The sequence below is a fragment of the Equus przewalskii genome, chromosome 2 (assembly GCF_037783145.1).
Source record: "Equus przewalskii isolate Varuska chromosome 2, EquPr2, whole genome shotgun sequence".
Classification (NCBI taxonomy): Eukaryota; Metazoa; Chordata; class Mammalia; order Perissodactyla; family Equidae; genus Equus; species Equus przewalskii.
This window is the reverse complement of record NC_091832.1, coordinates 115202103-115216440: the sequence shown is the minus strand read 5'-3', so window position 1 is coordinate 115216440 and position 14338 is coordinate 115202103. Positions and strand designations below refer to the sequence as shown.

Below are 14338 nucleotides of genomic sequence, written 5' to 3'. Positions count from 1 at the left end.
ATTCTTTGGGGTTTTCTATGTATAAGATCATGTCGTCTGCAAACAACGAGAGTTTTACTTCTTCGTTACCTATTTGGATTCCTTTTATTTCTTTTTCCTGCCGAATTGCTCTGGCCAGCACCTCCAGAACTATGTTGAATAGGAGTGGTGAAAGTGGGCACCCTTGTCTTGTTCCTGTCCTCAGAGGGATGGCTTTCAGCTTTTGTCCATTGAGTATGATGTTGGCTGTGGGTCTATCATATATGGCCTTTATTATGTTGAGGTACTTTCCTTCTATACCCATTTTACTGAGGGTTTTTATCATAAATGGGTGTTGGATCTTGTCGAATGCTTTCTCTGCATCTATTGAGATGATCATGTGGTTTTTGGTTTTCATTTTGTTGATGTAGTGTATCACGTTGATTGACTTGCGGATGTTGAACCATCCCTGTGTCCCTGGTATAAATCCCACTTGATCATGGTGTATAATCTTTTTGATGTATTGCTGTAATCGGTTTGCCAAAATTTTTTTGAGGATTTTTGCATCTATGTTCATCAGTGATATCGGCCTGTAGTTCTCCTTCTTTGTGTTGTCCTCAGGTACCACCAAGTTTAAAGTAAAACCTATGATTAGTCTCCACTTGGCCACCTACTGGCCACTCCTCAATCCACCACAATATGATTTCTGAAATGTTTCTTACCAGAGGAGTGTTGACCTCTTAATCGCTAAGTCAATGGGCATGTTTTCATCTCTTATCTTATCTGAACAATCGTTAACAACCAAGATAACGGATCATTCCTTCTGTGTTCATTTGCTAAAGCTGCCTGACAAAGTCCTACAAACTGGGGGGCTGAAACAACGGAAATTTATTGTCTCACAGCTCTGGAGGCTGGAAATCTGAAATCAAGGTGTGGGCAGGGTTGTTTACTTTTGAGGATTCTGGAGGAAGGATCCAGTCTGAGCCTCTCTCCTTGTCTCAGATGGCTGTCTTCATGTTCACGTGGTGCTCTCTCTGTGTATGTAACTGTGTCCAAATTTCCCTTTTTCATAAGGACACCACTGACATTGGACTAGGGCCCACCCTAATGACCTCACTTCAACTTGATTCTGTAAAGACTCTATCTCCAAATAAGGTCACGTTCTGAAATATTGGGGGTTAGAACTTAAATATATGAATGGGGGGGAGGGGGGAGGCACAATTCAAACCTTAACACCCCCCCTTCTTGAAATTTTCCTCTCCTGGCTTCCATAGGGCACTGTCTCTCAAACATCTCTGACCACTCATTCTCATTCTCTTTTTCTGGTTTCTCTTCCTCCACTCATCCCTTAAATGTTGATGCTTCCCAGGATTCTGAGCTCCTTCTTTCTGTCTTTTATTCTACATGCTACCCCTAGGGCTCCATGCCTGCATGACTTTAAGTGTCATATATATAGGGACACCTCCAAAACCTGTATCTGAAGTCCAGTCTCTTCCCTGTGCTCTATCTAGACTTATATAGTCATTCCTTCATTCAATAAATGTTTATTGAGTGCTTATATGAGTTACACATTGTTCTACACAGTGGGCAAAATAGACAATGTCTCTGCTCACATTGACTTAGCATTCTGGTGGAGGGGAGGCAAAACCTAATAAATAGATGATGTCAGATAGTGATGAGCTATATTAAGCAAACAAAAGAAAAGAAAGGGGATAGGGTGAAGAATGGTATTTTAGACAGCGTGGACAGTGACCTCCAAAAGCCAAATGGACATCCCCACCCAGATAACCCACAAGCGCTTCAAACTTTGTCAAATATCAGTCCAAAATGAAGCTTGTCCACAACCTCTGCTAATCTGTTCTTCCTGTATTCCTGATCCTGGTCAATGTCACAACCACTCTCTCCGAAACCCCTGAGTCACTTATCTTATATCCAATTAATGTCACTAAATCTTATCAATCTATCAATCCTATCTCCTAACTATTTCTCAAATACATCTTTTCTATCCCCACATTCACTACCTTCGTATTTCCCAGTTCTTACCTAGCCTATCACAACAGCCTCTCTCTACCCTGCTACACTACTACCAGAGGATTCTTTCTTAATGAAAATTTGAGCATACTGTTCTCTAGCTCCAACAATCTGTCCCCTCCACCCTGTTTTAAGATTAGACTTCAAAGCACTCAGCTTGGAACTCACAACTCACCAGGATCTGCATCCCCTCCAGCTTTATCCCTCATTGGCAAGCCATTGCCCTCCAAGTTCCAAAAGTGAACTACTCATAAATGATCAAACACTGTTCCTGCCCAGAATGCTCTCCCTAGACTTTGTCACTTGGAAAATACTTATGTCGCCTCTGTGATGGGGTCCCTTACTCTCCCTCTGGAATTATCTATTCCATCCTTTTGTTCCAACAAGACTATGACACTTATACCCCATTACCACCATCTGTCTCCACTTAGGAAACTGTTAGCTTCTTAAGGGCAGTGTCCTGTCAGTTGCCTCTTTGCAACTCCAGTATCTACATGGTACCTAGGACACAGTAAACATTCAGTAACTGAAACTACAAAACTCTGATGAAAGACATCAAAGAAGATCCAAATAAATGGAGAGAGATTCCATGTTCATGGGTTGGCAGACTTAATATTGTTAAGATGTCACTTATTCCCAACTTGATCTATAGATTTAACATAATCACAATCAAAACCCCAGCGAGCTGTTTTATAGATATCAATAAACTGATTCTCAAGATTACATGGAAAAGCAAAAGACCTGGAATAGCCAACATGACACCAAAGTAGAAGAACAAAGTTGAAGGACTAACACTGCCTGACTTCAAAACTTACTATAAAGATGCAGTGATCAACACAGCATGGTACTGGTGAAAGAATAAACACACAGATCAATGAAACAGAACAGAAAGCCCAGAAATAGACTACACAAATACAGTCAACTGATCTTTGACAAAGGAGCAAAGACAACTCAAAGGACAGTCTTTGTAATAAATGATGCTGGAACTCCTGGACATCATATACAAAAAAAAAAGAAAAGCGAATGTAGTCATAGACTTAAACCTTTCACAAAAATTAACTCAACGTGGATCATAGGCCAAAATGTAAAATGTAAAACTACAAAACTTCTGGAAGAAAATATAGAAGACTTCAGGTTTGGTGATGAGTTTTTATATACAACATCAAAAGCACAATCCATGAAAATAATTTGATAATTAGACTTTATTAAAATTAAAAATTTCTGTGTGAAAGACACTGTTAAGTAAATGAAAAGATAAGCCACAGACTGGGAAAAAACTATTTGCAAAACACTTATCTGACAAAGGTCTTGTATCCAAAATATACAAAGAACTCAAGAATCAGCAATGTGAAAAAAAAAGGTCTAATTTAAAAATGGGCAAAAGACACTATGTATATTTTACCACAATAAAAAAATACATTTATATCTACCTCTATATCTATATCCGTATTCTATATCTAGTACCCCCTAGGCTTGTTCACAAGTTTTTATTCTCTTTCTTCTTTTGGATCCAGGGTGGAATTGCATTTCCCCACACCAATGACTCATACTTGGTTATTTGATGTGGTTAGATCAATGAAATGTAAGTGTAAGTATCATGTGTCATTCTTAAGGAAAAGCTTCAAGAGCCAGTAGAATTACAATGTATTCTCTTTTCCTTCTGGCACAGCAGCTGACCAAGTTCTAGATAACGGTTGCTCCATCTGCCTAGTTTAAGAAGTAAGAACATTGATGATTTGAAGTAGAGCCTTCAGCCATACCCAAACATACCTTTAACATGAGCAAGAAATAAACCTCTGCCACTTTAAATGAAAAATAAAATCTGAATAACAGTTCACTAATGAAAATATACAGATAGAAAATAAGTATATGAAAAGATGTTCAAGATCATTTGTAATTAAGGTACTGAGAATTAAATGAGATATCACTACAAAACTATTAAAATGGCTAAAATCTAAAAAAATTGGCAATATCAACTGCTGATGAAGATGCAGAGAAATAGAAACTCTCATTTATTGCTTCTGGAAATGCAAAACCACATAGCTACATTGGAAGACAATTTGGCAGTTTCTAACAAAGCTAACTATACTCTTACCACAGGAGCCAGCAACTGTCCTCCTAGGTATTCACCAGCTGACCTGAAAATTTGCGTCCATTCAAAAACTTGCACATGAGTGTTTATAGCTGCTTTATGCATAATAGCCCCAAACTGAAAGCAACCAAGATGTCTTTCAATAGGTGAATGGTAAAACAAACTATGGTACATCCATACAATGGAATATTATTCAGCAATAAAAAGAAATGAGCTATCAACCCACATAAAGACATGAATGAATCTTAAATGCATGTTACTACATAAAAGAAACCAACTTGAAAAGCTACATGCTGTATGATCCCAGTTACATAACATTCTGGAAAGCAAAACCATAGAGACAGTAAAAAGATCAACAGCTGCCAGGAGCTCAAGGCTGGGGATGGGGAGGGGTGAATCAGTGAAGCACAGAGGATTCTTTTTAGAGCAGTGAAACCATTCCATATCATACTGTCCTGGCAGATACATGACACTACATTTGTCAAAACCCATAGAATTCTACAGCACAAAAAATAAACATTAATGTGTGCAAATTAGAAAAAAATTCATTGAGGAGGTCGGGGATTCCAGATCAAATACAGAATGTGACCAAAAAATCTAACCTATTACAAGTTTATTTACAAACCTCAGTGAACAGGGTGGAGGGAAATGTGCTGACCTAGGTAACTATGAAAATGAGTGGAGTCTGTAAGACCAAGTGCAGAAGAAACCATACTTAGGCACTGTACTTTGGCTGATAAAGTTGTTTCCCATGGGAGTTCTGATTAACAATTCTCACACCACCATACGTGTTTGGTGGAATTTAACAGTTAAGCAAACGGATGGCAGATGGTGGGAGCTAGGTTTCGCACTGTTGGAATAGGAGGTTCAGATAAGCAAGGGAAGGGGGTTTGCTAGAATGATAGATGTAGTGATGGACCAGAGCTTGAGGCATCGGTATGAACCCATGTTTAGCTTAATAGAGATACAGATGGTTACATATATAGAGATATTTATAGAAATGTGTATATAAAGGTTAGTAGAAGCACACATATTTTCTTGTTCTATCAGCTAACAAAGACTAGAAGCAACAACACCCCAGTAATATTGAGCACATTTACCATCTATATCTTGGTTTCTAATACCATTCTGCAATAAAAGAAACTAGGATTCCTTGGAAAAATGTCTGATTCTAGAACTGGAGCAGGAAATAGACACTGAGCCTGGAACATCTTATAGCGCCACAAGTAAGGGAGTACCTACTTACAAAACAAAACAAAAAAACTCAGAATCATGAGGTATGTCAAAGGACTCAGGAGCCAGCGGAAAGAGCTCCCAATAGCCAAAGCTGGACTAATTTGATAAATGAAGTAATATTGAATTAAAACCCAAAGTACAAAATAAATATCCACAAGTCCACACTGATATAAATAAATGATTAAATAAATTAGTGAGAGAGAGCAAACAAACGTGCAGAAGTCCTAATAATTGATGTAGATAATCCGTTCTCAAGTTGGTGAAGCATAGCTCCCTCCTCCTTAAATGCCAGCTAAGTTCAATGACTTCCCTCCACAGGGTATAGTGTTTAAAGGGAGAAAAAAGGCAACTTTAAAGTGGAAAACCCGACAAACACTGCCTCAGCCAGGCGCTCCAGGTCGACATCAAGGACAAACCACACGGATAGTATGTACCCTTGACAGGATGCAATGAGGCCGCACTTCACCCTGGTGCTCATCCTCCCCGAGCCCGTAACCCCAGTCTAATCATGAGAAAAGCAGCAGACGATTGAGGGATGTTCTACAAAACACCTGACTGGTACTCAAAACTGTCAAGGTTATCAGAAACAATGAAAGTATGAGAAATTTTTACAACCAAGAGGAGCCTAAGTACACGTAACGATTAAACGTAATGTGGCATCCTGGATAGGATCCTGGAACAGAAGAACATCGGACAAAAACGAAGGAAACCTGAATAGAGTACGGAATTTATCCAATAAAATTGAAATTCAAGAACTATTTATCAAATATAGGAATGATTCCTTAACATACCTTGTCTTGCTAAACTTCTTCCAGTGTGAATTAGAAAGAGGACAGGCTTCAGCATCAACCGGACCAGATCTGATGTCAGCTTCACCCTTTGATAGCTGCTGGACCCTGAACGAGTTCCTGTTCATGACTCTAGGCCTGTTTCCTCATTTTAAAAAGGTGCTAATGCCCGCTTCCGAAGACTTTTGTAAGGTGTACATAAAACACGTAGCAGAGTAGTTGGCACACAGCAGGAACTCAATAAATGTTAGCATTTGTCCCCTTTGCAAGTTACAATGAGACTTAGAAGTCAAAAGGGGCAGGTCTTGTATATTATGTACAAAGCTGAATGTTTATTTTAAGTCTCATGTCGTGGATTAATACTTTGCCCTCTGACACTTAAGGGATGGGTATCACTTGTCAGAAATTAAAATATTTTGAACGCAATTGCCTTTGATAAGGGATAAAGCCTCTATCAGCTGTTAGAACTTTTCATAAATCTTCACCCTGTACTCATTCAGTATTTGCTTATTTGAGATCTAATTATATCCTGCCTATTTGAAAAGTCCTTTCTGAATATCCTTTATTTTATTAAAAAGAGACTAGGTGAAAGGGAACAACCATTTAATTCACTATCATGGTTAATAAGAAAAGCGATAGACACAATGCATTTTGGTCATGAATTATGCTTTAATAAAATGTGGGTTTTCTTTCTAACTGCAAAAACGAAACTCAGTCACGGGGACCAAAAACACCCCAGGCCTACATACTGTGCTGAAATACGAAAGCATAAGCCAAAAGGAAGAATGCCTCCATTTCGTATTCGGGTTCCAACAACAAAACATCAAACAGAACTGATAGGAACCAAACAATAATAACAGAGAAAAGAACTGTTAGTAGAGAAAAATGCATCAAAATGTGAATAGCAAAGCAATGCAATTTCCAGTTCCTTACTGGCTGTGGAAAATAGCTTTCTTTTCAATAGATTACTGCCCACGTACGAAGAATTAAGAGCAGCCTCTAGTGGCAGGTTAAGGATTTTACAAAGTGGCCTTACAGAAACCAAAACTCCTATTTCTTTTATACTCTGTCCAAGGAACCTGAAGAAGCTCAGAGCCAAACTTGCTAATCAACTTTAGCAAATATGCATAATTGCACCCCACCCTGAGTGTTCTTAATACTTATATTTTATTTGTATTCTTTTCTATATGTAGTCTTAAAAACCACCTCAAATCTTTTGTAGACAGGCGATTAACAGAATGGGCTCTTCTCTGAACGATGGGCGGGGGGGGGGGGGGGGGGACGACAGGGGGAGGGGGGCGGGGGACGGGGGGAGGGGGGCGGGGTTGGGGAGGGGAGGAGGGGAGGTTGGCGGGGTTGGGGTGGGAGGTAGGCGGGGTTGGGAGGGGTTGATGAACAGAAGTCCAGCTGTCACTTAGCCTTTTCTATCTCCCCCAATCAGGAGTGACCGAAAATAGAAATACTGTGAGGAAAACAGAAATATCTCCTCCATCTGAGATACAATGAATTTTCCTGAATCTCATTTCATCCTCTCAAAAGGGGCCGCTTTCTCCGAAAGGGGAAGAAAAAGGCTGGGAATATACCAAGGAAATGTTTTCTTCTGTTATGCCCCTGCCTTCCTCCTTCATCTGAACTCTAACATGCTCATCCAAACCCTTGGTTTCTCGCCACTTATGAAATTAGAAATGAATGAATAAATAAAACGTCCTTCGCCATCAATGACTGCTACAAAGACACTGACGTTCCCTTTGGACAAAGCTCCACGAGCGGCGCTGGGACGCCGGGCGGCCTGCAGAGCGGGCTCCGTCCCTTCGGGGCGAGCCGCGCTCCCACTCCCCGGGCTCCGGGAACGCCCAGGGGCCGCATGTTCTCAGTTTCCACGAAGGACAGCGCCCGGGAGCTGGAGAAAGTCCTGAGAGCTGTCACATACCTGGGGACTCAGAGTAGGACACTAGACTCTCCAGGAGAGGCCGCGCCCGGAGTTCCACCTATCAGCGCCTCGCTCGGCTTCCGCTCGGCTCCGCCCCGCGGGAACGCGTGCAGCCGGGAGGCCGCCGCCCCGGCGCTGGCGCGCCCTCCCCGCGCTCCCGAGCCTCGGGTGCCCCGCCTCGCCGCTCCGTGCCCGCGGGTCCCGGCGCTCTCCCCGCGCTCCCGAGCCACGGGTGCCCGCCTCGCCGCTCCGTGCCCGCGGGTCCCGGCGCTCTCCCCGCGCTCCCGAGCCACGGGTGCCCGCCTCGCCGCTCCGTGCCCGCGGGTCCCGGCGCGCTCCCCGCGCTCCCGAGCCTCGGCTGCCCGCCTCGTCGCTCCGTGCCCGCGGGCGCCGGCGCGCTCCCCGCAGAGGACGCCACTCAGGACCCTCGCAGGCTCCGGCGGCTGGTTCCGGGAGGGCCAGGGGGAAGCCTCGGTAAGGGCGAGAGGTGCCCGAAACCCGGCGCCGCCCTCACGGCGCCCTGGGAGCAGCCAGGGCGCAGGCGGCCGGCGCGGACGGGGCGCGAGCAGGGCTCCCCTCCCGGGACTCGGTCCCGTCTCCAGGGAGATGCTGCTAAGTGTGCCTTCCTGGAGGGAGGAGGGCGGAAACAAACCTTCTGAAACCTTGCCGGGCCCCTTACTCCCGGGATTTCCTCCTGAAATCACTGCAAGGGAGAGTGAATCAGAAGACAGTATTACCTTCTTTCACATAATTAATATAATCATTTAATTTTTTTGAGTTTCGCAGCTTGTCTTTCACAGGTGCTTTCAAATAAATTAATCTAGAATCTATTTTATTATATTTTATTTATTAAAAATTTCTGCCTCCTCATAGGAGTGTTGCAATGATGAATTAATATTTGCTAAGCGCTTGGAAGGTGAAAACTACATAAAACTTGATGGAATTACTCTTATTATGGATACAGAAAAACAATAACTTGATGGGATTGGTAACCTGTGCCATCTGCTATGTTAACCGAAATTGTATTTTAAAAAGGCTTTGCCTATTCAGGCAAAATGGTCGAGTACAAAAATAATTATCCAGGTAATTCAAATTCCCCAGAAAATGGAATCCCGGTTTGAAGGAAAAGCAAGTCTCCTGACCGATCTTGTTTTGTTTTGCTCTGTTGTTATTGCCACATTTAAATTAATCAGTTGTATAAATGTAATCACCTAGACAGCTTTTCAATTTTAATTTCTCCCTCCTCTGATTTAAAATGAATTATTTTAAGGCCAAGTCTGCATCAACAAATTGAGAATTAATGCTCTTCCTCTCACGGCTGCCCCAGTGTTTTACTTTATATTCCGGTATTGTAATAGAAACTTAAATAAAACTCCAAATAATTTCAGATTTTTAAATATCTGTATCATTAGTTATACACCATTTCTGACTAGTTGGAATAGGACTGATAATGTCTAATTTTTCTGAGGAATATGGTAACCAGAGCAAAGATAGGCATTACATCCAGAGTTAGATTTCCAGTTAAACTTATTTCCACCATAACACACTTTTGATTATTAGGGTAATTGCTCTAATCCCCCCTCTTTACTTCACTGCTGTCAACATGGCCATAGCCCTCAAAATAACATGGTACCAAATGCATTTCAAAGGTAATCTGAAGAGTTTTAGAAATAAGTTATATTTTCTTTTCTTTTTTTTTTTGAGGAAGATCAGTCCTGAGCTAACATCCGCTGCCAGTCCTCCTCTTTTTGCTGAGGAAGAGTGGCCCTGAGCTAACATCCGTGCCCATCTTCCTCCACTTTACATGTGGGACCCTGCTGCAGCATGGCTTGCCAAGCGGTGCCATGTCCGCACCCGGGATCCAAACCGGTGAACCCCAGCCACCCGAAATGGAACGTGCACATTTAACCGTTGTGCCACTGGGCCGGCCCCTAGAAATGCTATATTTTCAATGCAGGGTTTTTAAATGTAGTGTTCGGAAATGTCCAGCAAGCAGCTCTAATCAATTATTATGAAACTTCCCTATATTTAAGCACAGAAAACATTAAAATTTAAGTATCATAAAAGTAGGCCAGACCATCAACCTATTCGTCCTCATCACCTATATCACTCATTAAATTACTCAGTGCAGCAAGGCCAAAAAGTGAAGTAATATTGTGAATTCACTAGAGGGAGCAGTTCTTTTTAGTAAATTAGTATTACTCAGCTCTATATATGTAGTAGTCCGAGAGCGGATCTGGACATGTAACACAACTTGAGGATAAGAATATGCGGAATTCAGGAGAGATCTCAGCAAAGGTGTACCATGGCATGAAGAGTTGGTTCGGGGTTTTCTTAAAGCATCTGAGGAGGAAAGAGGCCTTGAAAACAAGACAGCCTAAGTCCAAGGTGGTAATACTCAAGCTGAACATCTATCAGCGCAGCCGTTTCGTTTTTCACACATTTGTACTTTTAGACAAGAAATTACTGCCTAGAAAATTGGCACTGCATCTAATCCATTAAAAGTTCAACAACAATCACAGTACTCAAGTATCTGGTATAAATGCAAATAAACTCCGCATTCAACTGAAGAAAGATACTTATTCTAATTAGCAACCTAAGTGACATGTTCAAACCTATTCACATTTCTGCTATACGTTTCTATTTTTCAGCTGTTTGTGACAACCTCAACAATTCATTTATATTTGTATCTTATTTGATATACTTCATACTTGAGATTTTAGCCAGGAAAACATTTTTGAAGCAAAAATTAATATGGAATTAATCTTGTATTTATACAATTGTTCCTAATTGTTTTGATTACCTGTTAAATGTTAATGTTGAATGATATAAATTTGGCTCTTCCTTGAAAACGAAATCAACTTTGAGTTATTATCATTGAATTAATGCCAAATTTAATAATACCAAAGATGCTAAATTTTTTCAAATAATAATTTTTATTTTATTTGTGAAGTAATTCATTCAATACCTGTTTAGTGAATTTCTACATGGTACTTGATACTGTTAGGATCTAAGGACACAAAGATAAAAAAAGATCCAGTTTATCTCATAATTTAATGATTCTTTTAAAATAAAATTTTCCTCAATAATTTAATTTGTGTTTTAAAAAACAATATATTTAAAAAGTTTCCTCAAATCCTCTACTGAAAAGAATGATGTTTCTCCTTTTTTTTCTTTTATCACTGGGAAACGAGCATAAGAGCTCAGAGTTTAAAGAAAAGTTTTAGAGTCTTTCAATATATGAGACGTGTTTAAAATATAAATTGTTAATTCTGGCAGCTCCAAGTCAAGTATTTACTACTATTTATTTGTATGTGGATAGACCAGACGTCCTCCAAATGAATTCCCCAAACTCTTTTCCCTAAAAGGCTTCTCAAAAAAATGCAATACTCGTGCTATTGAATTGATGGTTTTGATCTTGTTTTTACTTAAGAATGAAGAAAGAGGATACCGATGAATCCCTGGTAACGGTCAGTGTATTTCACACTGAATCTTCCTGCTTTCCCATCACACCATCTAAAATAGTATATATTTCTACAGTGTTATAATGCACTGAATTAACCATAGGCTTCCATGAGTTATAATAATGTATCAAAGTGTCTATGAAGTTATGTGCTAAAATATGAAGAAGCATATCCTTTGTTACACTGATAGTGTCATTTCAAATGCTATTATGCTATGAATTAAATTGTAAATATCAGAGCCACAAAGGAGGAAACCATAATTGAAATATATTAAGGCTAAGGATTACACAAGTTGAAGACAGATTAATTGTCTTTGAAGTCAAACACTGTGAAAACTCACTTGAAGCTATGACTTAAAAAAAGGAATATTGAACTTTCGTAAATATTCTATATACCAATAACAAAGAGATACTTTGATATTGGCATATAATTTATAGACACAGTTGTGAAAATAGAAATCCATTCATTCTACATTTTAAAATTTGTTTTCTTTTCAAATTCTATGAGGCTAGCTCCCATTATAGAAAATAAGTACATAGTGATAAAAACTTATATTCCATATTCACAGATATTCTGGCAATGTTTTACTTTGTATATGATACAAAGTCCTTAAAACTAAACCTTCAAACATAGTTAAACAATGGCTTTAGAGTTAAAAAGCCCTCAGCCTTTGTAAGAAGGGAACTAAATACATTAATTTTTCAGTATTTTAAATATTTAACATTGTAACACATTAATAGTCATCCAATATGAAAAGTGGGTACCATTATCAGAAATATACTTTCTTATAAATTTTCCATATTCTATACCCAGACCAATTCAGTTTTTAAAGAAACTGAATTTAATTGCAGTATATGTTGAAAATTAGAGTTCTCCATTCTTCTTAATGATAATTAAGATTGCCTCATTTTACCACAAGTAAAATGAATTTATGTCTATTTGGAAAGCATTGGCCCTTGACTTTTTGTGTATTTGCAGTTTATAAATGTTAATCCCAGTGGATCCTAGGGACTAGTGAAGTGTCATAGGCTAGGAACAGATTTTGTAAGAAGTGAAAAAAGCAGACATTTCCCCTCAGATGTAAAGCAAAGAGCTTAAGAACTTTAAACTACAATTCAAAAATCTTGACATGTTAACTAGCATTTTGAAAGGCAAGTATCCATGTTCAAATGTTGACGTATTTATAAATACTTTGCCTTATATATTTCTCTGCTTAATCTATACTGGTAATATAAAATAAAAATAATGATGATAGAAAAGTAACTCAGGAGGCTTAGTGTGGAGGAGCAATGATAAGAAGAGATCTTCAACATGAGATTTTTCTAACACAGCAGTTTAAGAACGAGCTTCTACATTCTTGGGGAAGAGCTCGGAACACTGAGCCTGTGTAATGTCAAAAAAATGTTTACTTCAGACTTAAGGTTGGCATTTAAATATATGTTATTCCAGTGAATATATGATTACTGTCTTAATAAATTTGAGAAATGAAACTACTTTTAAAAAATATTTCACAATTATCAGTATCTTCATTTCAAAGCACAGTAGATAATGGATCAATGTTTGTATAAAATTCATATATGCTCTATGTAAATATTAATCCCAATTTATAGATGGTAAAACTGAGATAAGATTCTTTGATAACTTCAGAGACAAACTGGTAAAAGACTATGGTTTTGTTTTCCACGTTTCTGTTTAAAAACATATTATTACATTAGACAAAATTATCTAATAAATAAAGTGTTGCAGATATAGTGTTGTTTTTAGAATTGTAAATATTATCCTAAAAACAATTCCTAAGTTATTTTTTTCCTTTTTGGTATGAAGATTAGCCCTGAGCTAACATCTGTGCCAGTCTTCTTCCATTTTGTATGTGGGATGCCTCCACACCATGGCCAATGAGTGGAGTAGGTCTGCATCCAGCTGCCAAGATGGAGCTCACAAAATTTGAACCACTCGGCCACGGGCCCAGCCCCTCTTCTGTGTGGTTTTATTTTTATTATTCAAGAAAAAATGATTATTTCTAAGAGACTCCCAAATTGTCAGTATTACCTTGGGAATTGGGTTAAGCAATTCTGTCATCAACAATTATATGACTTTGCTTAGCTGATTGAAAGCTTACCACTTACATGTATGGCACATAATGGACCTTCTAGATGAGCCTCAAACTGTAGATAATGAAATGATTCCCAGGGAGAAAATGACTTCTGCTTGCCTTCTTTGTACTTTGTGGTGTGCAAGTTGACTTTAAATCTTATAAATCATTCTCACCCACAATGTTCTGCTTTAAATGAGGCCAAAGCTGAATTTTAGCTTCAGAAAAATATATCTATCCCAGAAAAGACTTTTTTTAATCTTCAGACCAAATAAAGAGAATCAGAGCTATCTTCCCTCTGTAGTTGTCTTTCTGCTTTGTTTCTAGATGCTCATGTAATTGGAAAAACACTAATTACATTCCATGGATCCGCAAGATGTCCACTGTGTCACCTATGGTGAAACTTCTTCAAGACTTTGGAGGTTTGTGTAAAGGAGTTCCTATAAGTCTGCCATTTATTGCAGGTAACTGAATAAATGTATCTTAGATCAGACTGGAAATCAGCCTTGAAGCCATTTTGCAAGGTTTATCCAACATCCTAGTCCAGGATCTTTGTGTACTACATTTTTTATAGGTGATAATCTAGCCTGTGTTTCAACTGTTCCTCTGAGGAAACCATTCTTTAGTTAAGGAATTGCAAGCATCAAAAAAATGCTTCCACAGGTTTAGTTAAAATCTGCCATTCTATAACTTTCAGCCTTTGGTTCTTTTTCTCCTCTTTGAAGGAACACAGGGTATGCAGGATGT

The 14338-nt window shown here is 39.2% G+C and overlaps 1 protein-coding gene across 1 annotated transcript in view; it reads right to left on the bottom strand.

Moving 5' to 3' along the window:
* LOC139081875 (ribosomal large subunit pseudouridine synthase B-like) overlaps positions 1-14338 on the bottom strand; it is a 74524-nt gene that overhangs the window by 47889 nt on the left and 12297 nt on the right. Inside the window, exon 3 of the mRNA XM_070609413.1 lies at positions 8036-8738. Coding sequence (XP_070465514.1) covers positions 8044-8738 — 695 coding nt within the window. The 3' untranslated portion in view covers positions 8036-8043. The remainder of the gene's footprint in view (positions 1-8035; positions 8739-14338) is intronic.